This window comes from Pieris napi, chromosome 15, assembly GCF_905475465.1.
Source record: "Pieris napi chromosome 15, ilPieNapi1.2, whole genome shotgun sequence".
In the NCBI taxonomy this organism is placed as follows: Eukaryota; Metazoa; Arthropoda; class Insecta; order Lepidoptera; family Pieridae; genus Pieris; species Pieris napi.
The window spans coordinates 6,645,109-6,671,735 of NC_062248.1; the positions used below are offsets into that span (position 1 = coordinate 6,645,109).

The 26,627-nt window shown below is 34.8% G+C and overlaps 3 protein-coding genes across 4 annotated transcripts; 1 reads left to right on the top strand and 2 right to left on the bottom strand.

The window, feature by feature from the left end:
• Positions 1-71: 71 nt before the first annotated feature.
• LOC125056975 (peptidyl-prolyl cis-trans isomerase, rhodopsin-specific isozyme-like) lies at positions 72-2,457 on the bottom strand. Its single transcript, XM_047660366.1, has 6 exons — positions 2,320-2,457; positions 2,028-2,232; positions 1,471-1,590; positions 1,268-1,350; positions 695-834; positions 72-235 (listed from the first exon to the last, which is right to left on the bottom strand). The coding sequence occupies exons 1-6, from the start codon at positions 2,380-2,382 to the stop codon at positions 139-141; spliced, it is 708 nt and encodes a 235-aa protein (XP_047516322.1). The 5' UTR covers positions 2,383-2,457; the 3' UTR covers positions 72-138.
• A 1,206-nt stretch (positions 2,458-3,663) lies between these two features.
• LOC125056976 (enhancer of yellow 2 transcription factor-like) lies at positions 3,664-4,443 on the top strand. The gene is made up of 2 exons (XM_047660367.1): positions 3,664-3,903; positions 3,973-4,443. Exons 1-2 carry the CDS (start codon positions 3,845-3,847, stop codon positions 4,193-4,195), a joined length of 282 nt encoding a protein of 93 aa, XP_047516323.1. The 5' UTR covers positions 3,664-3,844; the 3' UTR covers positions 4,196-4,443.
• Positions 4,444-6,226: 1,783 nt separating this feature from the next.
• LOC125056974 (multiple epidermal growth factor-like domains protein 8) lies at positions 6,227-26,389 on the bottom strand. 2 transcript variants are annotated; one of them, XM_047660364.1, is made up of 22 exons: positions 25,895-26,389; positions 25,620-25,811; positions 25,318-25,544; positions 24,848-25,039; positions 24,399-24,498; positions 23,480-23,919; positions 22,739-22,903; positions 21,751-21,887; positions 20,951-21,184; positions 19,516-19,652; positions 18,084-18,306; positions 17,135-17,673; positions 14,048-16,769; positions 13,074-13,505; positions 12,554-12,718; positions 11,528-12,132; positions 11,050-11,298; positions 10,288-10,565; positions 9,315-9,562; positions 8,333-8,988; positions 7,712-7,851; positions 6,227-7,363 (listed from the first exon to the last, which is right to left on the bottom strand). In XM_047660364.1, the coding sequence occupies exons 1-22, from the start codon at positions 26,063-26,065 to the stop codon at positions 7,255-7,257; spliced, it is 8,361 nt and encodes a 2,786-aa protein (XP_047516320.1). In that variant the 5' UTR covers positions 26,066-26,389; the 3' UTR covers positions 6,227-7,254. The 2 variants fall into 2 exon arrangements, with proteins under 2 accessions (XP_047516320.1, XP_047516321.1); XM_047660365.1 differs by lacking the exons at positions 25,620-25,811; positions 25,895-26,389 and having other exon boundaries at positions 25,355-25,469.
• Between the last annotated feature and the right edge of the window lie 238 nt (positions 26,390-26,627).

Here is a 26,627-nt window from a genome sequence, read left to right on the forward strand (position 1 = left end):
TATAAATTGTATTTCGTATATCCACCTTTTTAACTTAATAATATAATATGTAGCATAAACATCAAGAACTAAATTAAAGAAACAAATTTTTTTTTTTATCTTACTAATTAACACATTAATTTTGGTAAAATGTATATTTTAGAAATCTATTTTTGATATCATCCAATGAAAGAAACCAAGTATCGAAAATGACATCGTAAGTGGCACAGCCGACGCCTTGATCCATCCCCACAAGCTGAAAGAAAAGACTTGATAAAAAGTATTCTTCGTTGCGTAGATGTACCTAGTAGATCAATAAACTAATAGTACAGAAAACACCAAAAAACCACTAAGGTATGTAACCTTGGTGCCTGACGGGCGACATATTTCTCCAAATTCCTTATAAATTAAAGAGATAAAATGAAAAAAAATAAACGAAACGAAGGTAGTACAAGAAACTGAGAAAAAAAGGTTTTTATTTCTTATACATAATATTACATGTATCTTCAATTTATGGAGCCAAGCACATCCCAGGTTGGCCAAAATATCTTTTAAGAGTAGGTACCCTTGCAATTTTCGGGAGCTATTTTCAGACAGAAAGTTTTCCTTGAGAAGCGAATATCGAATTTGTTTGTAGATTGGTATTATTCCAATCTTAGGTCATTATAATCAGCAAAGGCATTTAAATTAAATAAAAAACTTGAATATCACTTACTCGTATGGATTATCAGACACGTAGAATGGATCGGTCTGTAACACGCCACAATTTGCTATAAACACGCGCTTCAGTGGACGATCATCAACATCCGTGGGTGTATGTTCTATGACATGAACGATATTTTGACCTTCGACGACCTGGATATTAATGGAAAGAGAATTTTAAAACATTATTATGGTGATATTGGCAAGGTGACACGAATATCATAACTATTTCTTGGGGAATGTGTAAATAAGCGAATAGCGTGATTCGCTTTACACTACGCTATACAAATACCTGTAGAAAAAGATAAAGGGTGTCATACTTTTGTAAGTCTCGATTCTGAATCTTATAGTTACACGCTACTTGGTCAGATTTGGTGGGTAAACACAAAAGCAATTTCTGCACACCTAATAACACCGGTAAACTTGCAAGAAAAACTGCTTTCGGTAATAAAAGAAACTCCTCGTTTGAGACTTGAAAAATAATGATTGAACTTTCCAGCGGAGTCGCTCACCCCTTCTCGCATTTTCTTTACAGTGAGCATATCGATGCACTGCTTTAATCTATTTAAAGAAATATTACACTTACTTTTCCAACAACTGTATGTAAGCCGTCAAGCCAAGGTGTACCTTTAACGGTTATAATGAATTGACAACCGTTTGTATTTTTACCTAAAAGTAAAAAGATTATTAAGATTTTAAATCGGGTCATACGTTAATGTTGCAAACACTTGTACAAATTGGCAATATGCGTAGATCAATTTGTAATTGTATAATAAAAAACACTCTTACCTTTATTAGCCATAGATACAAAACCTGCGTTGGTGTGTTGTGTATCTAGATTTTCATCGTCAAAGACTTCTCCATAAATACTTATTGAACCGCCTCCATCATCAGACACAACATCACCTCCTTCAAATTTTCAATAATATAATAGAAAATACAACATTCAGGTTTCATTTTATATTATAAAAGCAACATAACATTAATAAGACACAGTAATGAATATATATATAATATATGGCTTCAAATAATGGTTTTCACTACAGTGCAAAAAAAAATTAAAAGAAAGAAATCGTAAACCCATTTCTTCAGCCTTGAATTAGGACATAGTGTGGCTTTGTGCTTTGTAGGTCTTAGTCATATTATATACTTTAGATTAACTCAGTACTTTGTTTTTGGTACGATTTTGGTGAGAAATAAGAACAAACAATCTTAGAGTACCTACATATGTTATGCTGTATATTATTATATATATGTTAATAAGCTACTGTTATAATTATAACACAAAATTAATAAAAAAACTCTACAATATATTAGAACGCGGAACACCTTTAAGAATTTCTTACCTTGAATCATAAATCTTTTAATAATTCGATTAAAACTAGTGCCCTTGTACGATTTTCCTTTTATGCCTTTTGTTGCAAGAACTTTAAAGTTTTGCACCGCTTTTGGCGCTAAATCGCCGAACAATCCAACGACGATTCTACCAATTGGCTTATCTTCATTTTCAATATCAAAAAATACTTGATCTGTAACTCTGAATTGACGTGCCTTAAAAAAGTTTTAAACAAAAATTACACAAAAATACAATTAGAAAATATAATATAGCAAAAAGCAACAAATATATTTATATCATACATAGATAGTCACAAATAAACTTAAAAAGAAAATGTGGGAAATTGTAGAGCGGATAATATTCATCTTTATAAAATTTAAAAGTACAAACACGACTCTTGTATTTTCCCGAAGAAATGCTACTAGTTACCGAGCGTATTAAAATTGGATTAAAGTGTGAATCACAACAAGTGCTAAGTAGGTATAGAATGAAAGCGGTATTATTCATTTCAATTTTTTTTTCAACATTCAACATTCCATAAGTAACGTTTAAGTGTCTGAGGTAGAATTAAATATATGTATTATTATTATCTAGCTTAGCTATCCCCGTATCTATTATCGAGTAAAAGTAATTAGCTTAGGTACTAGAGTAGAACTGTCAGCAGCAGTTAGATTTCTTTGCGAAGGTAGTGGTAGTCGCTGATTTCATATTTTACCTACTCGACTGGTTTAGTTTAGAGCATTGAAAATTGTTTCAGTAGAAGTGTTAATTAGGTCTGTCGGCGATAAATGACATTATGATGATCCATAATTATTGTAATTGTATTATCTCTGGATTCTTTCTGAGATTCACATGTTCACCCCGAATTACCTTTAAAGTAGTTATAGGGAAGTAAGTGTGGGGTTCTTTGCCCATTCTTCTCCACACGAAACTACCTTTTGGAAGGGGCAACTAGAATCTTCTTTGTATTTTGTTTGACGTTCAAAAGTGCCATTTGAGGTGGTCTAATTGAAATAAATGATTTGACTTTGACTTTGAATAAAATCATAAAGTAGCATCTGTTTAGTTTACATATACTACGCGGTTTGATTTGAAATTTCATGAAAACTTTTTTTAAATTGAATAATTACGTATTATATATTTTTACTAATACATATTATGAATGGGAGAGGGTATTAGTTCAGTTTTTGGAAATGGTTTTTATTTTACTCGTGGAAATTTTAATATTATATCGAGCGCTGGCGCTAAGAGACGCAGTGTTCTAGTCTCAATGGAGCAAGGGCGACTGACTAGTCAAATAAACGTATGCGGTACAAGTTCGAGTGAGATGAGACGGACGATAAAGTGTTTGACGAAAAAGTAAACGCCAAATGCTTTTTATTTAAATAACTCGTAAAGTATATTGAACAAATTCGAGTAATCGCGAAAATAAAGTTCAGTGGATTTGGTTATAAGATAGTTGGACAAAAAATGAATTATATAAACTGATTTAAAAAAACATCGAGTGTCGATATTTATGTTTCAATACCAAAATATCGATATAATATGGTCCTAAAAAAGTATTCGTAAAAATATCGATATTCCGATATTTTATCACAGTCGGCAGTCCTAGGCAGACAGATGACAGATGACATGACTATTAGTTGATTACTATTTACCGAATACTCATAACTCAATACTGGAATAACAAACCAAACAACAATTCGTACATTCTTTACTTAGTTAAGATATCAAAATATTTTCATCTTTGTAGTTTTTCTTTTAGTTAACTTATTTGAACGTTGTTGTGATAGCAGTCTGTGTGCTGAGTTTGAAGTTTTTTTTAAAATGACTGTAAACAATACTATTGCTCATCAGCGCTTAATTCTTAGTGGTGATCGCGAAAGGTATAAATTATTGTTTTATTTTGTATTCATCGTATGATAAGAAATGTATTGACAATATATTTCTTGTAGATTTAAGGAATTACTACGGAAGAGGCTAATAGAATGTGGTTGGAGGGATCAAGTTCGAATGCTTTGTCGAGATGTAGTCAAAGAAAATGATACTAACAACATAACGTTTGATACGCTGGTTTCAAGAGTCACACCTCGGGCTAGAGCAATTGTTCCGGATACTGTTAAAAAAGAGCTCTTACAAAAAATCAAAACACATTTACTTACTCAGAAAGATCAGTAAACAATTTAATTGTAATCATAACCATATAATCTTAACCATTTTAAACTGTATTGACCAGAGTGCTGTTTATATACATTGACAGTTTGGGATTTGGTCTGGTTCAACCAGAGAAACAATAATTACTTAAAAATGATTCAATTAATTAATTTAATAAGTGTTTCATTCTATCCTAGTATGGACTTATGTAATTGTTTACCTTATTGTATTTAATTTTAAGTTTATTTAAATAAAACTCACTTTCCAACCAACAGTATATTTTATTTATAAACATTTTAACCAAAAATACATATTGCTTACATATTTAATACTGCTAATATATCATATTTACCTGAATGTCACGACTGCTGTTGTCATGGACATGTTATTGAGAAAGGTTAATATTCCGACTAAATATTTTATGGCATATATTCTTATTTCATGTATTTACATTTTTTCTTCTTAATGGAACCTTTTGAATGGATAGTAAGAAAAGTACCATAAATGTGGATAATTAATTCTACTGATGAAATAATAATGTATGAAACATATTGAAGGTACTTTACTTAAGTCCATTAAAAGTTTTCACCTAATTCATATTGCACTGCTCCTGTACAAAAATCAGCTTTCATAAAAAAATATGAAAATAATTGATTGATTAAAATTTTGAGCAAGTATTATTTGAGTAGATCTTAAAAGTCACAAATTTCATGCAAAAACAATGTTTACATTCAGATCTAAAATATGTAGCTAATATAAACAAATATAAAAGATCTTTAAAATTATTGTACTTGAAGTGTAAAATCTAAAAACACAAATACAGTCAAAACCGTTTATAACGACATCGTTTACAACGACCTATCGGTTATTACAACCAGATTGTATGGTCCCGTCCGAATCCCTAGTAAACTAATCAGTAAACAAACCGCTTATAACAACATCGGATACAGCGACATATCGCTTACAACGACGAAATTTTATCGATATTCATCGGCTATAACGACCAACCGCTTCTTGTCTCAGCAAAACAAAACAATACAAACGATTTTAAATCTTATTTAAAGGCATTGAATGAATATTTAGGCATATTATTACCAACGCACTTTCTCCCAATGAACAGTTTCAGCCAACAACGATTTCGGAGGCTCTTAACGCTGTAACAATTTTGCAAAAATTTGTTGCCTTTAACGAACAGTTCGATACTGGTGATACTCATACCTTGAGGAGTATGAAACGTAAAATGCAAAAAATATTTGAGACTGGGCTAAAAAAAAGCAGACCAAAATGATTGATTACTTTTGTACCTAATTATTTCGTAATAAATATTTTTTTTTCTTTTTTGACTCGGTTACATATTATAATATTATCATACCATATTATAACCCATACCTACCTATTCTAGATAGATAACTATGATAATATAACTTGTAGATAGTGTACATACATATTAACTATACTTGTGGATATATAATATATGACATTGCTTATAACGACTATCGGATATAACGTCGGCAACTATACGGTCCCTTCAATGTCGTTATAACCGGTTTTGACTGTAATATCATTTTGTACATAAAACTCAAGAAAGGCGAATAAATAAAAACAAACTCATCATAAAAAATAAAAATATCATTAAAAAGAGAAGCAGCCTTTGAAATACTTGTATAACACAATAAAGAAATGAGCAAATAGATTTCTTATATAATATATAAGACTTAAAGCTTTATTTGCCTGCCAATTAGGTTAATTTGTATAAGAAATGTAAAGGTTTTTATATACAATTGGAATGTTTCATGGACTTGAAGGTACCATTAGGTATTCATAATTCTGATCACAAACAGCTTACTACAAATAATATCAGTACTCTCTTACTTTACATCTAATAGTTTTATTTCTCTTAAAAATATCCAATTTAATCTAATTTATTCTTAATTCAGTTATTCAATACTGCCAATTACATTCTGAGCAATTTAAATTTCATATATCCAATACTGTGTTCCGTTTTATTATGAGCTGGTGAATTTTTTTTTTATTTTTGCTTTAGAAGCTTTTGCAAACATTAACATACAATCAAATATATTCTTTTAAATAAAGAAGTTATGTGCTCAATGACTACTGGCTAACTTAAAATATTATTGAAGAACTTAATTTAACAAATTTTATGTAAGTGGTCATCATTCCATTCATTAAAATATGTTCGGGTTTACAGAATTAGGATTTCAAAGCTCTAAAATTGTGCTCACTAATAAATTCCATTCCAAGATAGTTTGATAAAAAAAAGTAGCTTATTATTAAGACATGAATGATCTGAATAGACCTACATAAATATGTACTGCTGTTTTGGAAAAGTACATTACCATAAACAATATTTTCTCATATGAATGTAGAAAGAAACCCACTGTATACACCAAAGAGATTCACTAAAACCATAAAATAACACACCTAGAAATATTTAAAATTATTTAGGTTCTAAATATATATGTATGTAGTTATAACAAGCCATAAGATAATAATTATGTATTCCAACATGGCATAATAAAATTTCGAAATAAACAACTCAACAGTATTGGCTACTATTGGCTATTCACAACCCTATCGCGCAATTATTTGATTCCTTTGGCTCTTTTTATGGGATTTGTTGATAAGACAATTTTGTGTAAATAATTTAAATAATAGTTGCACTATGTGATATAAATATCAATAAGTGTATGGTTTCAGATTCCCTAAAATATACTATTTTATACTTACCTTTATTAGCAGCACACCTAATTAAAAAGTTTCAAAATTGTACATAAATTCCAGCGATTTGTCTAAATATACAAACAACAAACATTTTAAAAATTTTCTAAACACATCAAAATAATTTAAACAGCAAAGCGCAAAGATTTATAAGCCCGTCAATAACTTTGTGGGTTGATATGGCGATTTGGTAACGGAATGATGGTCTGGACCACAGTAAACATTTTCATCTTATTTTATTACGAAGTTTTAGCACAAATATTTGTTTGTGATAAGATTCCTATTTTTTTTTACTTTACTGTCTTTATAAATAACCATGTTCTGTGCTCCGAAGTTGAAACTGATTATGTGAGCGGCCGTCGTGGTCGTTGGCGTGGTGCGGACGCGCGCGTAACAAGTACGAGCGCGGACGCTAGAGCCAAGCGTACTGGGGCTCGGGACCCGCCCGGTAGCCTGTATAGAATTAAAACCACAATTATCAAATTTATTCGAAATAAGAAAAATCACATTGTGGGCACTAGACAGGCCAAAGAGCGGTAGATCACACAAGGTAAAAGTCGAACACTAGGAGCCTAAGAAAAAATATTTTACTTGCGTCTTTGTCTTTTATATAAACTGTAAGTACAACAACGCGACACCCAGATTTTATGATTCTGGCTTCATTTTAAATATTCTTTGCTGATCGTAACCAGTATCTTAAATTGATAATTAGCATTGTTGTTATTTAACATGCTATGCAAAAAAAAACATAAATAAATAAACATAAATAACATAAATGCATAGCCATTGTGTTAATTTTACCTTACAAGTACGGATGTGACCGCTGCTCTACCGTCAGCTGTAGGTTCAATAGCAACTGGTTGAACTTCACCGCGTCTCCTCCCACCACCCGATACTAACACAACCACTCCCGCAAAAGGACGTTTAGCCATGTGTAGCATCTACAAAAGGTAAAATCACGATAAATACCAATAAAAGTTTAGATTATAGATATAAACTGACCCTGTTGTCACGGGTCAGTTAGGGAGCGTTCAAGTATTACGTAACGTATTTTGGGGGGGGGGGGGGGTCTTTTTGTAAAACGTTACGATGCGGGGCGGGGATTAAATTACACGTTATTGTTAATATTTTTGTCGACTTACACCACATAATAGTAACTTAAGAGTCACTAGGTGGTCACGAAACGTTTTACTATACTTGGGTACAGTACTGTACTTGGGTACTGATAAACGTTACGACGAGTTACATACAATACATAATCTCCAAAATATGCGTTACGAAATACTTGAACGCTCCCTTACGGATCAAAGTAATATTCGATATAACTAAATTTTTATAATTATTGCGGAAGAGAGTATTTTGTTTTAAATATTAGAAACTACGCAAAGGTATTGAGAGTCAACTAAATAAAGTTATACATACCTCAACAACGTGCCGCCTTCTCGCCCTGCGAACATCGGCGGCTTGCTTCGCTTTCCACGCGACAACGCACGCGGCCAAAAACAAGAAGAAACAGGAGAAAAACACCGAGAAGAACACAAACAGATCTATATGGAGCTGATCCTGGCGGAAAAATGCGATGCCGAACGTCGCCGAGCCCTCTTCCGTGTTCCTCGCCCTAATTATTATATAGAACTTCGTATGGGTCAAATCGTGAACATTTTGTGGGAGGGTCAACACAAGTCTGTTTCGGAGGTTCCTCACTCTCAATAACACATTTCTCTTGTCGACCGTCACGAATGTTGCCAAGTCCTTCGCCGTATAATCAGCTAGGGCATATTCAATTTTATCATAGTACCACGTGACCCTATTCTTTTTTGGTACGTGGTCGTCGAAAGATGGCATTTTTCGGAATGGCTCGTGTTTGTAATAGCTCGGATCTAACTCCACTGCGTGTTGGCCGGTCGATGAATTAACTGAGACCACGTAGGAACTGTCGTTAGGGCTCATATAAAGGTCCACAGATCCTTGAGTGACGTCAACTATGACGCGTATATCGACATTCATATATCGCGGGTTTACTGCTACGAATACAGTTTGTCCTGGATATAGGGGACGTGGCTTGATTTTGCATTCATCTGTTTAAAAAATACACACGTGACAATAACTGTATGGGCAATACGTAGAATCAAATAGAAATTGCAAAAAAGTATTATCGCATGATAAACATAAAATAGTTTTAAAAAAGATTTTGTTTAGAATACGAAAAAAAACCTAGATATGAAAACTGTATTCTTAATACTAAAATTAATAGGTAAGCCTATATATCTATTTGAATGGACAATGAAGATATTCAGTTACAATACGGCGAACCAAGCTATTAAAAACAATTGAAGATTTATATACTGAAAAGCCTCGAAATTTTACCCAATGTTACCGACTATAAAAAAAAAATTTAACTCACCAATCGACTTTCCATCAAAGCATATCTTATTTTCAATATTAATGGTTTTGTAGCACTGATGTCCATTCCTGGGGTCTCCCATATAAAGATCTTTACATTTGACACATTGGTACCTCCAGCACTCCTGCGCAGAATTTTTACTAGAGCTTGAAGTTTGACAGGACGCATCGCTCTCTGTGTTATTTCCACAATTGCATTTCTCACCAGTCACTGGGTCACAGGTGTCTCCGTGGCCGTGGCATTCGCAACTGGAAATAAATATTGTCTATTATATAAAATTCTCGTGACGCGGTGTTTGTAGTTAAACTCCTCCGAAACGGCTTGACCGATTCTCATGAAATTTTGTGTGCATATTGGGTATGTCTGAGAATCAGACAATATATATTTTTCATCCCCCTAAATGTTAAGGGTAGTCCACCCCAAAAAAAATTTTGTTAATTTTTTTATGATACAGCATTAAAATACATACAACCCCTATTTTTTATTATAGTAGATATTTATTAAACTAAAAAAAGTTTCCCAGAAATAAAATACATGACAAAACGACGTTTGCCCGGTCAGCTAGTTATATAAAGTTATATAAAAAGAGTGCCAGTTCTTCTCTCCCGTTCTACGCCCTTGATTTGAGAACTGGCAGTAAATAGAAAATTAGAAACATTAATATGTATTTCTTTACTAACAAGTCATAAGTGTACATGATGTTACCTTTGTGATTAAATGATATTTTATTTTATTTATAATATATATGTGTAGTAGTATATAAGTCTCATACAATTCTAGCACGATAATAAGATTAAATTCAAAATCGACTTCTTTTCAAAAAATCATTTTGACAAAAATTAATTTTTAATAGAATATATTTTGTCAGAGGTGGTTTTAGATGACATTTTAGAAATAGGAAAAACTTTACAATTTAGATACTATATTCTACATTCTGAACACCGTTTATCAGTTCTGTGATATTAATACTTACGGTCGACACGCATCTCTAAAGTCCTCAGAACCTCTGAAGTACCCTTCTATACACCTCTCACACCTCGGTCCGTCCGTATTATTAGCACATCGAACACATCTCGCTTTGGTATCTCTATAGTAATCCTCCAAATCCGTGCTTACGTCACGGGTTAAAATATCTCCATCGTTCGAACAGACTGTCGTATGTCCGTGACAGAACACAGAGCAAGGAATACACTGGCCGTTATCTGTTGGATCGCCTACGAAATTTGGCTTACATTTCTCACATTGGCTGCCCTGAAATGCGCAAAAATTTCGATTAATTTCGGAAAAAAAAACTAATATTCCATTGTATTTGTGGAATAGGTGGTTGACGGGTTAAAGACTCATCTGATGTTAAGTGCCACAGCCGCCCATGGACAGTTCAATGCCACATGCTTTAACATATTTACCGGTCTGTCTTGTTTTTATCATAGCGTTATGAGTAAATACAGCCCTCCACAATAGACTTTATAAAATAATCTATATTTGGTTTCACAATAAATTATTTGTAGCAAAACTTGACCGGGTTTTTGTTTTGGGAAATAACGAATTATTTCCAAAATATTAAATATCAAAAGGCCTTCACTCTTTTGTTTATGATCATATAACATTCAATAGAATATTCACAATGCTTAAGCTAAGTTAAGGTTAAAATTGACTGAGTAATTTTTATTAAATAATTTACAAACAAAATATACGTTACATTCAACAAAAAAAGCATAAAAACGGATGGACTCACCATAGTATTATTATAGCACTCGATACACTTATCCAGTTTATCCGGGCCTTCACAATGCGAGTGACCATTGCACTGGCATTGTATAGTACAATTGGCGCCCACATAGCCAAAGTCACACCTACAGACATCGGGCTGTACGCACACTCCACGCACACATCCTTGCGAACAGACGGCCGCACACACGCCCCCAACGCGCTTGTGACCTTCGCCACAGAGACACTCGTAGCCCGTTGGAAGGTCACGACACACCTATAAATAATAATGTGTAGAATTTAATATTATTGTATATATCTAATACAATTGAAGTTATAATAATACTGTTATTTATGAAAGCAAAATTATAGCGAGCGGATCCATTCGGGACCGGTCTGAAAATAATATTTACAGAATAACGTTTTTCCAAAATATTTGACAAAACTCGTATGTTAACTATATTTTTTTATAATAAATAGGTACATAAACTAATGTAAACACTCACCTCAGAATCGGCTTTACACTGATGGTGGTTATTCTCACACTCATTCTCGGGCGGACATCTTGTATAGTGCCAGGAAAATGTATCATTTGTGCTATTACTTTCATGTGCATTCGCATACACGGCCGCACAAGTCGTTCTAGTTGAATAGTCCAAGGGCGATTCGATGGATCCTTCAGTACAAACGCCTTCACCGTTCTCACCATCCACCGCACACCAACCGCAATGAGAATGATGCAAACATTCTGAACACTGGTCGAAGGTCCCACACGGCGCTGGACATTTACTTTTATCGGGCTTTGTTAGAACGAGCCCACAAACCCCTCCCGCACAATACAAAGGCTGGTAAGCTGGTGAAATACAAGTCCCCAAATATGTCGCCCAGTGACACTCTGAGAATCCACCCTCAGCCCCATCGGAACTTAGACAGGATTGGCAATCGTCGTACAAATGACATCTACTGGGACATTCCTCTCTGTTTGAGCCGAAGTATGAGAAGCCAAGTTTTAAAGAAGCGGCACGGATAGTAGTGCGGCCTTGCTCTTCATTTTGTATGCACGTCCAGTTGTAAAGATCGGTTGGGTCGGTCGTAATTCTTGCTATTTGACCTGGAATAAAATATGTAGATGAATATTAATTTTGGAAGTCTTTAATTAACGATAAAAAATGGATTTTAGATTAGCAACAATTGGTTAAATTATTTATTTTCTCATGATGATCGTCAACCTCTGGTAGGTTAATCATCATGGTCAATAGAGAATATATATTTCATTTATTTAAAGAAAACAAATATACATAATTATATGTAACGGTGGAACATAAATTGGTCACAATTTCTCCGTCCATCGAAGCATCGACTTTCATTATATTACAATGTTATAAAATAAGATTTTTAAGATAATAATTACCAGCAATTGTTTCAAAATTAAATTCCATAAAAGCAAGTACAAGTCACATAAATTTCTTACAAATAGCAAAAATAAAATCAAATGTTTTAGGACATAATTTATTTACAAGTTTAATACTAACCTTCTCTACTTGCTAGTCTTGTCCACGAGCATATATTAGACACACATTTTTCACAATCTGACGCTACACATCTTAATTCTGGGCACTGATCGACCTCACTGATGTATGTAGTTCCGGCGTTACATTTCATACTTGTGCATGATTCGTCCGTAGGTACACATTCTCCTGTACATGAAAAAGATATTGATTGTAACCAACTCGGGACCAGGTATTGCATGTTTCTGACACAATTCGTTTTATTTATCAATAATAATTTCTTGAAAAATGTATGAAAAACTATGAGATCTATTTTTTTACTAAGCTAATATTTATTGAGAGAGAGAGATTGGTATCATTTTCCATTGTTACAGGACAATTCTTCAAAGTCGTTTTTATTTCCATGCAGTAAAAGTAAAATTTTCATAAATATACGAAATCAGTTTTTATCTTACTAACCAACTAAGTAAAATATTAAAATGTTTTATTCTAGCAGAAAATCTCCTATTTGCCTCCATGAGTTCATTTCAACGATTGATCTTACCTACACCGGCAGCACAGGTTTCGCACCAACGACAGGCCGCTTTTTCCTCTGGGTACAAAGGCCAGGCAGCCAAACAAGTGGTACACGTTGTAAAGTTCTCACAAGGTCTCCTGGCCACCAATTCTTGGTCACAGGCAGCTCCAGCGTTGGTCGAGACCCTATCACTCCCTTCGCAACCTGGTTTGTCTACAGAGTAGCACTTTGTATACTCCCCGGTGCTGCAGAAACTACAACCCATGTGACTTCTGCACTCAATTTTGCTGGAACTCCATAAGGAACACAGATCTTCGGGTAGTGTGATGCGGGTCACCTGACAGTTGGCACTACCTGTCCATCCCCCAACAATGTATACGTTCCAATCATTCTCTTCTAAGTCTATTGCCATCGCATGAGCTATTGTTCTGGGTGGAGGGTGGTCTAACACTGAGGGACCTAGAAACAATGTTGCTGTATTTAATATTACATTTATTATGGAAGGTTTATTCATTAAGCATAGATGACTTGTTCCGAGAACTACTTCATCAAGATCAGTTTATTATGCTCTAAACTAAGACTTTTTGTTGAATTTTTAAGTTAAGACAATGAATATTTTCGATTCATTTTACATAAGGTTTTTAAGCAATTGCATAGATTTTATCGCGGGCTTTTGACCGAATCAAGAAATTCCGTAACGAAATAAACCTAATACACGATGACGTAAATATAGGTGCGGCCAATACGCGTTAGAGCGGGCCAGAACGCATACTGCGTCTCACATCGGTTTAGCGTGATCGGATAGGCGTGTTAGTGTGAGTCTGGTAGAATGAATTGATATCAAAGAAAAAAAAATGTAAGTAATTATATTACTTAAGTTTATAAAAAATGCTATGCAATAGCTTTACCGCGGCAGTCCCCGAGTGCCACAAGTGTTTTTTATTTATTTAAGAAACCAGGAATTTTCACGAATTAATAAAGAAATTATATAAAAAACTTACCTTTGGAGAGTTTGACCCACTGGTTACAATTGTACACATATGCAATAAGGGAATTTGATCTTTTGTCCGGTATTGTTCTGCCTCCAAATACAATCATATAATCGTTTGTCGTAACGGCAGAATGCAAAAACGTAGGCCGAGGTAAATTCTCAAAAACATTAAGTCCTGGAAATGTTGGTAACTCACTCCATGTTTTAGTGGGATAGTGGAATGAGAACAGCTTATTTGAAATCATTGTTCCGTTATAGCTATACAAAATTCCTCCAAATATGTACAAGCTTTGGGAAGGTGCGTGATAGACCGTACTATGCCCTATAATACCCTCCGGTTTAGAACCAACACAGTTAATCTTTATCCACTTATTATGATCCAAGTCAAATTCCCACATATCTGGCATGAATCCTTCTTCTAGAGAAAACCCTCCAACAAGTACTAAACTTTCATAATCTTGATATTTTTGTAACGTTAAAGTGTGTCCCGCGAGTGGGGGGGGCTGATCTTCTTTACTTTTAATATGACTCCATCGCTGATCTTTCAAACTAAAATGCCAAAAATCTCGTAACGTCTTATTCTGTCCACTTTTTTCTTGCAAACTTAATCCCCCATAAATATAGATATTCTGTTTTGAATGATAAATTTCGGAAGCGTGAAAATAGCGTCCCTCGGGCATTTTAGCATCCGGTGTAGCCTCGACTGTCACTTGCATCCATGTATTGTTTTTGGTATCATAGAACCTTATATCGTTTAGGGGTCCGTGTGATAAGGAATATCCACCGAACATCCACAAACCTCGTCTATCAGCGACTAAACTATGCCCAAACCGCGGTAATGTCTTCCTTAAATGATCGAGCCCATCAGATAAAAAGTCCGAATCGAATAGCTCCGTAAATACCAGTTGACTTTTATCGAGTTTTAAAGAGCAGTCGTCTCCACCAAATCCTTCATTACATAGGCAACGGCCATAGTTCATATCGCACACTCCACCATTAAGATGCCTACTGCAGTTGTTGCGGCAGATTTCTATGTTACAGTCGAAACCTCCGAAGCCCTCCCGACACGTACAATGCCCATTATTACAAACACGAGGCCACGTGCAATGACCGTCGCAGGCCAACACTTTATAGACGCCTTCAAAACCTTGATCGATCTGACTTTGCTTATAATGTATAGTCAAGTTCCCACTGCGAGCTTCGACCACTCCCGAGGATGCCCCATTGCAGAACACTCCCAGCAACTGACTCTGTTGGTTATTACTCATATCGGGTACACCACCTAATCCATCGTAAACATATACTGCATTTTGATCACATGGGACGTTTAGCGTAGTGGAATTGACGGTAAATTGAATGATGGCATCCTTTATGTCCTCCGCTGATATGATCCATAGACATTCTTTAGTCGGTCCGATGCTTGTGATGTCAGGATCAGTTTTGTGCGATCCAATTCCTTCAGTTTCGTTGGCTTTTAACATGCCTCTGGGCTCACATTGGTAATAACATCTGCCTCCGTGTCTGGGATCTCCATAAAATTTAGGTTTACAATGTTCACAGTTTTGTCCTTCCGTGTTGTCTTTGCAAATACATTCACCGGTGGTGACATCGCATATACCGCGTGTTTCGTCTCCGTGATCGTTACAATCGCATCGACGACAGCCCTGTCCGGTGGTAGCGTTCCCGTGACTCCCAGGTTTACAAGACTCACAGAATTCACCCTCCGTCCAGTCTTGGCATTCGTCGCATCGTCCGACGCCGGTCTTGCACATAGAGTGATTGTGGCACCCACAATTTATCGAACAATCGGCTCCCGTCCACCCTAAATCACATTGGCACGTATATTGTGGAGCACCGAGGCAAAAACCGTGGACGCACGTATTGTAGCAAGTTCTCAGACAAGTCTTTCGACCGTCGCCTATATAACCCTGTTTACACTTGCAAGTGTAAGAGCCGTGTGTGTTATTGCATACGGCGTTTTCGTGGCAATCGTGAAGGCCCAGCCCACACTCGTCGACATCCGGACATTGCGCATACGCCCAACCCGCGTCCGTCGTAGTGACGTTTAGAAGCGAAGCGCAGTCGACGTGGGACCTGGTAAAATCTCCTTCCGTACAAACGCCGTTGATAGGATTTTCAAACGAGTGACACCATCCACAGCCCATACTTCGAAGACACGTGGCGCATTGCACGTGAGCTTGACAGGATTTACACTGGCCAGATTTTTTGGTGACGTCATCTGTTGGTAAAGAGGCGCGATCGAGCCATTCTCGGCATAGGCCAAATTGGTATTCGCTCGTGTATACGCTGAAACTGAAGCACTGCCTGGTGGCTTCGCACCAAACGCAGCGGCCGCGTTCGTCGAGGCAGTGTTCGCAGTCTAGGCGCATACGGCAAGGAGCGGGACATTCCGAGGCATCCACTATCGCGCCACTCGCTCTGCCGCGTCTGGCACACCTGGCTTCGTCTGCCCACCATTCGCAGTAATTCCCAGATACGCATCGCTCGCAACTAATATAGTTAGAACAGTTCGGACACGCCGCCGGCTGCAAAGTGAGATATCTCCATTCGTTGTCAGAGGTACAAGTTGTTTCTTCATCCACGTCTCTCAGTTCGCATCGATTCGTTAACTCGCACCAACCACAAGCCGCATCAGAAAGGCAAAGGAGGCAATTATCGTAATTTGAGCATTTTCCTTCAGAATACGGTTCTAAGAATTCAAACGTAAAAACCTGTAAAAGAAATTGATATATGTTATTATTAGCAAGCTCTACAGCCTCTACTAATATTACAACGCCAAAGGTGCACAACAAAAAAATCTCCAACAATATCTATGAATCCTAGTATAGAGGGAATAAAAATTTAATGTCTGTACGGGAAGAAAAGTGGCGTGGCTTTTATGCGAACTTTACAATTCTTGTTCATTCTTCAATTATTCTCAAAAATTACATAATTTTATTTTTTCATATATATCAAAGTGATTACTGTCAACTATAATGACGTAACATTGTGTATGTCAATTGTCAACATAACAAAAAAGGTAATTTAGCACTAGGACAAATCCCTCTACGCTTTTCTTAAAATAAAAACGAGTTACCTTTGTGCTCTCTTGGGATTTATTATGAAGCAACTCCATTTTGGCATGATAATGAGACGGGTATAGGCCTGTATGCAAAGAATCATTAGCATACATATCTACAAACAACCTTCCGGGAAACAATAAGGGCCAATCCACAGGAGAACAGGCCAAAGGGTAGGCGGTGATATTTGCCACGGGTTCTATTTTGTCTCCCAGCTTCACTGTTAAATTCGCATGCCCAGCACAAACGTGTAAACTTTCGCCTGTTCCATTCCAGTATTGGGGTATGTGCAGCCAGCCTTTGAGTCGGGTTTCGCTTGTCCCAGCGATGATGTTATTGCTACCTCCTCCTGCCACCCAATCAACAGTGGTCGCGTTAACGACTGCCACCGAATCTGGATGGTTCCAATCCGCGGGTTGTTGGTATCTTAGAAACGTCAGACCCGGTCTTTTGTCCTGAATTTTGCAATCCTCCGGAGTTGTTACTTCCGTTCCGCTGCTACCCCACCAGCCTGGGTTTTCTGATGGTGTGTCTTCCCCGCACACACCGTAATTATCTGAAGAAAATTAAACGTATATACGTGCGTACGCTTGTTGGCTTTGAGATCGTACGCGTAGGCTGTTTATTTATTAAATTTTTAATTTGATGTTGGTACTAAAATTAATCTTTAAGTTGTACTTACTAAAATGGATATGTGTTATCAAATTGGAATAAATTATTATGATTAATTAAAAATTCATATAATAAATAATGCGTTATTATGAATGGCGCGCGTGCCTTTCTTCAAAAAATATTATACTGTATCTCTGTAAATGATCGTAAAAAGTTTTTTTTTATAGAGGTAGAGGCAGGCAGGAGGCCAACCCGATGTTAAGTGATACCGCCGCCCATGGACACTCTCAATGCCTAAAAAAACATTCAACATAACATTCAATTTAGAAAAATACATATAAACATAATATATACCATCTTTATGATGACATCTTGCATTTTGAACGCACCAACTGCACTGATACAACCCCAGTTTGGTGCTAACTGAAGACAATGGTGTTCTCGAACTATTCGCTCGCAAAGGTGGACCGTGAATGAGACACGACTGACAATCGCCGAGGGCGGGACAAATACCGCCACAGCGGATAGACTGCAAATTTGTTGTACAATTCGAACCTATTGTGCGGCCGTAGCAGATCTGAAAAATCATTTTCAGGTTATTGAAAATGGCCTTAAAATATTCGTGGAACAGACCGGCTCTGACCTATTCCCGTCTTTAAACAGAGACTGTGTAACATTTAGATCTTTCATTGCCATTACGACGTAAAGAGTGACGGCGAATTCATTATATTCAATATTGTTTTTTCTTTCCTCCGTTTATTATCCAATTCCTAAAATAACAAAACATGTGGCTAAAGACAGTCAGACATGTATAAATATTTCTTAAATTATTAAAAAGAAAATTATTAGTAAAAAATGTTTACTTAAAAGGGTTCCCAATTTTGGGAGCGTTCAAGTATTACGTCACGCAAGTTACCATTATGTGGTGTAAAGTACTGGAAAGTTGAAAATAATATTAACAATAACGCGTTATTCAATCCCTGCCCCGCATCGTAACGTTTTACAAATAGAACCCCCCGCCCTCCCGAAATTCGTTACGTAATACTTGAACGCTCCCTTTTACACTATTTACAATATTTGTTATAATGAATAAACACATTTCTATTTTTATTGAAGTGAAACTTCTTTATCGGGGTTGGAAAAAAATTTAGTGTAACATTTTTGCGTTACGCGTCTCATTTTTCAGTTACGCGCCATGTTGCTTTTTGAAGTCAAACTTCTTTATCTTAAAATATGACATATAGTATGTTTTTGACTTTGAAGTTTGACAACGGATTACATTTTCGAAGTCAAACTTCTTCATCGGCGTTAAAATATGACATATAGTATGTTTTTGACTTTGAAGTTTGACAACGGATTACATTTTCGACTTGAAATTTGCTAGTTGCAATTTGCAGCAATTAATTTGTAAATTGTATGCTAGGCAGCGTATCAAAATTTACTGTGTTTAAAGAAATAGTTTCGGACCTCTAAACTTAAAACAAACCAATTATGGATCTGCGTACAACAAAGGTTTTATATAAGTTTAACTTCTTAGGTACGTGTGTACACCTAGTACACGCACACATTTTTTCTTTACTATATTATGTGATATTGAATGCCACCCATGAACTATATCAGACTACACTCGCCGATAGACGAGCGTCAAAGTCCGACAGTATCTTAATTTTTTTTTAAATAGTACATAATCTGTTAAGGCCTATTAAAGACATTCTTAAGATGTAACCTATATTTTACCCAAGTAGAGTGAAGCTGCATACGAATTTGTTATAAAAGTAAAACTCACTTCATCAGCGGAACACCAGCCGCATTCTGGATCAGCGAGACATTCTGGCGAGGTCCGATGTCGAGGACAAGCGGACTCGGGGTCTTTATTGGTTATACCCGCGTGCCAACTTGGTACCACGTACGCTAACAGGTCACCTGAAGTATATAATAGTCATGTGTTAAGACTTCGTAAGAGACTAATTTAATATAAACGGCCTCTTGTCGTCCAGCCTATTATATTTTGTTTGCCCTAGAATCGACCCCAGGACCTTCGTTTTCTTTTTAAAACTGCAAACAGATCTTCGCAATCACACAATAGTCGTAATAAAATTTTCTATTTTTAATTGTGCAAATTTCCATGCAGATCCGTTCAACCGCTCTGCCGTGTCAGTAAACAGTTAATCAATGTTTTTCATAGTATTAGTAAAATGCATAAAATTGTGATCTTACTCATAAACGCGCTATAAACCTCAATTAGTTAAAATCACGTTTATTTGTTTCAAATTAATGGGAATCGTATCACGAAACTATATACGTAGGTCAAATTTAATTATAATTATTAACATTAGGTATTTAAAAAAATATTTCAAATTAGCATGACTACCATTTTAAATCAAGGGCGTGGAACGAAGACGAAGGAGTTAAGAAGAGCTAAGAAACTCTCCGTCACTACTTTTAATCTCCAAGTTACGTATAAAAAAATATATCAGCCAAAATTTTCCTATAACGGAAAATGTGAATAGACTTCGCTATTTAATAATGATTCTAAAAGCAATATCAAGTTTTTCAAATAGAATGATTATAAAGTCATTTTATATGCAAATTGATGCAAATTGTAGCGGAAAATACGGAAATATGCATCCATAATTAATCTGTAAGGACAAGATAAAAATACTAAGCAAACTGCTGTTAATACATTTATAAACGTGTCGGTAACTATGAAGAGGTGAATGGCATTTTAATTTACAGAAAAACAAATGCTATCGAGGTGTGAAAATATTTACGTAGATTACTATTACGTTCGCGTTGCTATGCGATAAATAATTTAATAAATAACACATAAGAAAAAATATCTATGCATAATAATATATAGAAGTGCTGACAGATAACATGCTTAATTTTTACAAAAATAACACAAAAATATTTAACACAAATAGAGTAAATAAGTATCTTTTTATATTACCCATAAAATAATATAAGGATGATTAGTTAATGACTGATTGTCGATTAATGTACTAAACGTTAGTATTTCACGTAGAAGACAACCGTATTAGTCCCAGGTTCGATTCCCAGCAAAACCATAATGTATTCAGATGGGTAAGCACGGAAGGGTCAAACTAGTTACGTATAAAAATATCAATGAAACAAACGCAGCAATGTATCTGCCTATTTTTACAGTCATCTAATGAGTAGTTTCTCATAACTAATTATAGTTTTTTTGGTAAAATTCTCACCATTAACATTCCCGTGATAACCACCAGCGATGAGTAAAGTCGATGGAGGCTTGAGCGCTGCAGCATGAGCGAAAACACCCTGCTTCTTTGGATATTGTTTGCGAGTCTTTCCCAAAACTTCTAGTGGTATCCAGGCATGGCAACCCAGGTGATACAGATACATCTGACCATCATAGCAAATCTCCTCTCGATTATGACGATGAGAATATCCTCCGAACACCACCAAGTAGTTACCTACAAAGGTTTTGATAATGTAGTCATTCTATTCAAATAATCTTCAATCTTTTCCTTATCTGTATACTAAGGTCTTTTAAATTACGCAACCTCCTTTAGGCTCATCAATAGACAGTGATTTCATTTTTTATAATTAATATATGAACACATTTGTAGAAAGAATATATTATACTCCAGACTATAGAACTTAAGGCAAGATACAAAAACGCGACTTAGCACGACTAACCGGATGTCAAAACCCAATACATTTTTGACATTTCCCGCTTCTAAATCTTACCCATAGACGCGACCGCCCGTTGTAAGCTACGCTTAGGCTTTACTGTATTAACTATTACACGCGAAAATATATATAAAAGCAGTTCCTAATTAATTTTATTATTAATTATAATGTTCTTGTACAGATATATAATAATTCAATAAATATATTTTTTGGACTATATGTTTTGGTATACATAACGTTCGCTTTTGTATATAGGTCGCTTACATGTAATTATAATAATAATATTACGTCGAGTTCATATTCGTATAGTATACTTAACAAAACTATAAAACGTTATGACACTTACCTATAACAGTTGCAGTATGAAACGCCCTTTCCCGCGGTACATAAATTTCTCGTAACTGAGCGCGCGGATAGTGAATTTCACTCCAATGTTTGTGATCCAAATCAAAAGTAAACATTCTGTCTGAGAGTTTAGAGAATCTGTAACGAATTTCAAAGAGAATGTTTACAATTAACACCAAATTAGAAAATCTGAACCATGAGGTACACTATACACCTTTGAAATTAATACATGCTTGTACAGTGAAAATAAATCCTAAGGATTGTAAGTATAAAATATCGACGAAGTGTATACAAACCGATAAGCCATAGAAAACGTATATTTTACTTGCTAATATAAAACTGACATTGACGCATTCAAAGGTCATTTATATAAACCGCTTTTATCTTTAGTAAAATTAGAAATACAGTGTATACTCTATATAACGACACTCAAGGGACTGTAGAAAAATCTGTATTAGAAAAAGATAGTTTCTTTCAGACTAGTGTTAGTATGCTATGCTAACGCTTTTGCTGTACCAGCAAATATGTTGTATTTTTTTACTTATTTTATTTATATCTTGCAATATTGAGGCATCGTTGTGATAAAGTACGTGTAAGCAATCCCAATTTGTAAACAAACGAACGGATTTCTCAGAAAGTACAGAACGTACGATGTCGACAGTCGAGTTGATGACGGGCTAGGACAATAAAGACAAAAGAACGTACACAGCTCCGCAGTTTTAACTGACTTCGGCAACTTATAAAGTGCTTTTTATTATTTAATTGTCGTTATTGAGGATGGGAGTTATGCTATGTAGAGTGTATCATTGTTGTGTAGACAAGCTAAACCAACCAAAACCAATTGATTTCGACGCTTTAAGGGGGTTTGTCGTTACATAGAGGGACGGTACATAGAGTTTACACTGTATATCATGTTTAATCGGTTAATTTAAAGAAATACACTTAAACCATTAAGTAATTTTGCGGTAATTATTTATAAATATACTCACCTAGCAACGCTTGCGACAACTCCTCCATATATTATGATAGAGTTGGTTGGCTCATGGTATACCGTGGTATGAGCGACCACTCGGACGTCTAACTCTTTACCCCCACGGACTTGTACTTTTTCCCAGGACTCACTACTAGTTTCACCCATTTTTATTTTGTACAAACTGCAATAAATTTTCGTATAAGCCATGATCAATGCCTCAAGAAATATGTCCGAATTTAATTAAATACGAATTAAAAAGGATGATAATAGCTCACTAACGATCGAATTTACATAAACATGATAATACAAGTGACGTATTTTACGACTTAATTACATCCTTATAGTCCAGTTGTGTATTTCATTTAACACTTACGTATGCAAATTTAAAATTTTGAAGTCTGTCAAAGAAACTTTTTTTGAAGTTGATAAGAATGAAATGCATTAATTTTTTTCTTAACTCATAAATCACCTATCTCCCAAGTTTTTGTTGATGATTAAACATTTGAAAAATACAATAGGTGAAAAAAGAATAGAGAATTTTTTGATTTTGATATCACCTTGCGCATATAAAGCCTGATCGCGATTATTTAAAGTTTTATTCAAACATCGTATAATGCTCCCAGGTCATCCAAGGTGAACATGTCTGTTTCAAGTAAAAATTAGGATCTTGTGTTTTGTTGCCTTTTTATCAAGCTAACACAATTATTAATAAATATTATAGCCAACACATATAAATCGAATGAAAAAAAGGCCTTACCTAGAAGAAAACTCTCCTTCGACAGTACTCCCTCCAAATAAATACAATTCATCTTTAACCGCGGTTAATGTATGTCGAGTAAGACCAGGTGGCGTAAACGAAGAGTTCACAGCTCGTAATGTCCACACATTGTCAACAGCATCATAGTACCATAACTCTGACGACAAACTACCATCGGAGAGCTTTCCACCGTACAAAATAAATCCTTTCCCAAAAGCACAAGCCGAATGACCATATCTCGGCTCCGGTTTAGTACTATTCGATAATTTACTAATAAATTCTGGTCTGTCAGTAAACTGTAAATAACTTTCAGAGTATGGTAAGGGCGGGTGTGTGTACATAAGAGGCAAAGCCGTCCTATCATTGTGAGAGAACGATGTTAAAAGTAGATTAAATAATGAACTCCGGTTTCCTATTTGCACGCTGCCATCTATGTTACCCTGAAAATTTCGAATGATAACGACAAAAAATTAATTCAAGATTTAAACACAATAGATACGATATTCATTATAATTTTAATTTATGAAGAGTTTATTTAATTCGTTTTTACACCACTTTTCCAAGGCACTTGAGAATTTGCAAAAGGTAAACAAGTCTATAACATTGAACTCAGTGTACATTTTGGCGCGGAAGATGAGACGAGATTACACGAAAAGGACGAATTTTAAATATGGACAAATCATTTTATTATGTAGATTTGAACAAAAATATGTGATATTAATACACATACGATGTATAGTTATTATGTAATGTTCAGATAAATTTACATATTGACAAGGTCAAATGACATAAAATGTGAAAGTGCAAAGAAAATTAAGAATATAAACATATAATTGAGATTTTGACTGCGAAAAACTAAATTTAAATACGAAATTTAAAAAAAAATATTTTATAAAAATTTATAAACAAAATAAATTACCTTAGTGAATAAGGTCAATAAAGACTTATCTATTTCTTCATTTGTAGGATATCTTCGTAAAACTTTTCCGTTTTCATCATACCACTGACTAGTAGAAAATCTGCAATTTCATGCAATATTAATTATACAGGAAATAACTGTAAGGTTCAATTTCAAGATATAATTTTGTATGGGTGTATAATTATGACATTCATCATTTTTAAAAGCTGAAAATGAAAATTCCAGTTATCCAATTTCATACATCAACTTACTTAAGCTATACCTATTCATAACCTTTATTTTTTCAGCAACTGAACAAAATCTTTAACCTATAAATTATAGGAAAGCAATTGTATTTATAATGATCTTCTATCATGATCACATAAAAATGATTCAAATTATTTTATATAATACACAATATGATCATCACCTTTTTAACAATTTGAAAAAGATTGATGTTATGCACTTACTTGTACACTTCTAATACTCCTAAGACTCTATTAAGATCATATCCTCCAAACACATATAGAGAGTTTGTGAGATTCACATATACTGCGCTATGAGCTGCCCGTTTCGTCATTCCACTCTCTGTCCTTGAAAGCCAATGCCAACTATGGCCATCTTTATCATTGTTTTTAAGAGAACATGATTCACCTGAAAATCTAAAAACACAATAAAAATATAATAAAAATAAATTAAATTTATTTTGTATTACTCATAATTTTAATTGTTATGAGAAGAACAATGACTTAATAATATTGTTATTATTGCCCTCATAATATGTTGTAAATGATTGTGATGAAATCAGGTCACGCATGAGATAAATCATCATTAACATATTATAATATAATTGAATATTTTTTAACATTCAAGAGATGAAATGTATGCAACACTTTTTCAAGAAAAAATAAAAAATTCACCTTCAACAGTTTAAACATACCCTTTCTTACAAATACATTTATCTCCTTTACACTGACCATTTCCTGAGCAACCATTTGGGCACAACTCGATACTACAATCGGGACCACCCCATGTCCCTACACAGAAGCATTTATTTGGTATACATAGTCCTCTACCAGTACAGTTATTTGGGCAGTTATGAATAGCATAAGTAGCCCGAAATCCATCAAGGACATAGTTTGTATCACTGTACAATAATATTAACATCTGCAAGGTAACAATTTAATTATTTTAAATACCTACTAAAAATACTACAAAATACTAAATGTATGTGGTACTCACATAACCACTGGAGGCGGTAACATTTTGAGGTTCAGTTTTCCCACTAAAGCTACCAAGTAGCGGAGCATCAAACGAATCGCCATCATATACAAATACATAGTCATAGGAACATTCTGTGCCCATACGAATGAAACTCAATGTTATATATTGAGATTTATTAGCTGCCCTAATGAGCCATTCGCAATGGGAATCCTGGTAAAACAAGGCAGTAGATATTTAGTTATAGATTACAGCTATATTAAGTGCTATACTTACTGATAATATTGGTTACTAACTTGTGTATAATTGGAGTTGCTGGGTCCATCTGTTATTATTCCGCTCGGCTCATTGAATACTCTACGAGTCTTGTCGCAAGGACCTGTGGACGCGGCACACAGAACTGCCAAACAAGTCCAACATAGAACTACTAAACTTGCACCTTTCTGTCGAATTCGTGGGTAAAACATGCCTCTTTGAAATTTTTGCAAACCATAAGTTAAACATCAGAGCCATATAATCGTGAAATTACGGCTAATATTACTAAAATGTAAAATAAACAAGACTCATTTAGTTGACATCTACTTCAAGGCTAACAACTACACTCGAGTATGAAGTTATCTTTTACGAAATAATTATTAGTACGAGTAATATTATATTTTCTTAATTTATTGCGTTTCATGAGATAAAAATATAACTTATTCTACACTTTCTTAGCACTTTCTAATAAAAATTTCACAAAAACAAACAATCGAGCCATCACAGTATTTTGACGTGATTTTGACAATTAAATCTAACTAGACGACAGATGTAAATTGGATTACTGACATTGACTTTGAGACCACACCATAGACTATACTTTATAGTATTTGGCTATAGTCTGAACTCTGAACAAAGCAACTGAATAATACAAATTTCAAAGAAAATACCTTTGAAAATAATGCTCATAGGTAATACAGATCAGATATTGTATTGTAATTCTATGACAAAATGATTATGGCCACATTTAACTAACCACTGTCATTCGGCTAA

Excerpts from the sequence above, each read along its gene's own strand:
- LOC125056975 (XM_047660366.1), bottom strand. The coding sequence starts at position 2,382 with ATGAATATTATCCGCTCTACAATTTCCCACATTTTCTTTTTAAGTTTA. Across the intron at positions 2,233-2,319 it reads GTTTATTTGTGACTATCTAT|GCACGTCAATTCAGAGTTAC; the intron begins GTATGATATAAA and ends AACTTTTTTAAG. Across the intron at positions 835-1,267 it reads TACATACAGTTGTTGGAAAA|GTCGTCGAAGGTCAAAATAT; the intron begins GTAAGTGTAATA and ends ATTAATATCCAG.
- LOC125056976 (XM_047660367.1), top strand. The coding sequence starts at position 3,845 with ATGACTGTAAACAATACTATTGCTCATCAGCGCTTAATTCTTAGTGGT. Across the intron at positions 3,904-3,972 it reads CTTAGTGGTGATCGCGAAAG|ATTTAAGGAATTACTACGGA; the intron begins GTATAAATTATT and ends TATTTCTTGTAG.
- LOC125056974 (XM_047660364.1), bottom strand. The coding sequence starts at position 26,065 with ATGTTTTACCCACGAATTCGACAGAAAGGTGCAAGTTTAGTAGTTCTA. Across the intron at positions 13,506-14,047 it reads GTGGGTCAAACTCTCCAAAG|GTCCCTCAGTGTTAGACCAC; the intron begins GTAAGTTTTTTA and ends CATTGTTTCTAG. Across the intron at positions 7,852-8,332 it reads GAAGGCGGCACGTTGTTGAG|ATGCTACACATGGCTAAACG; the intron begins GTATGTATAACT and ends TACCTTTTGTAG.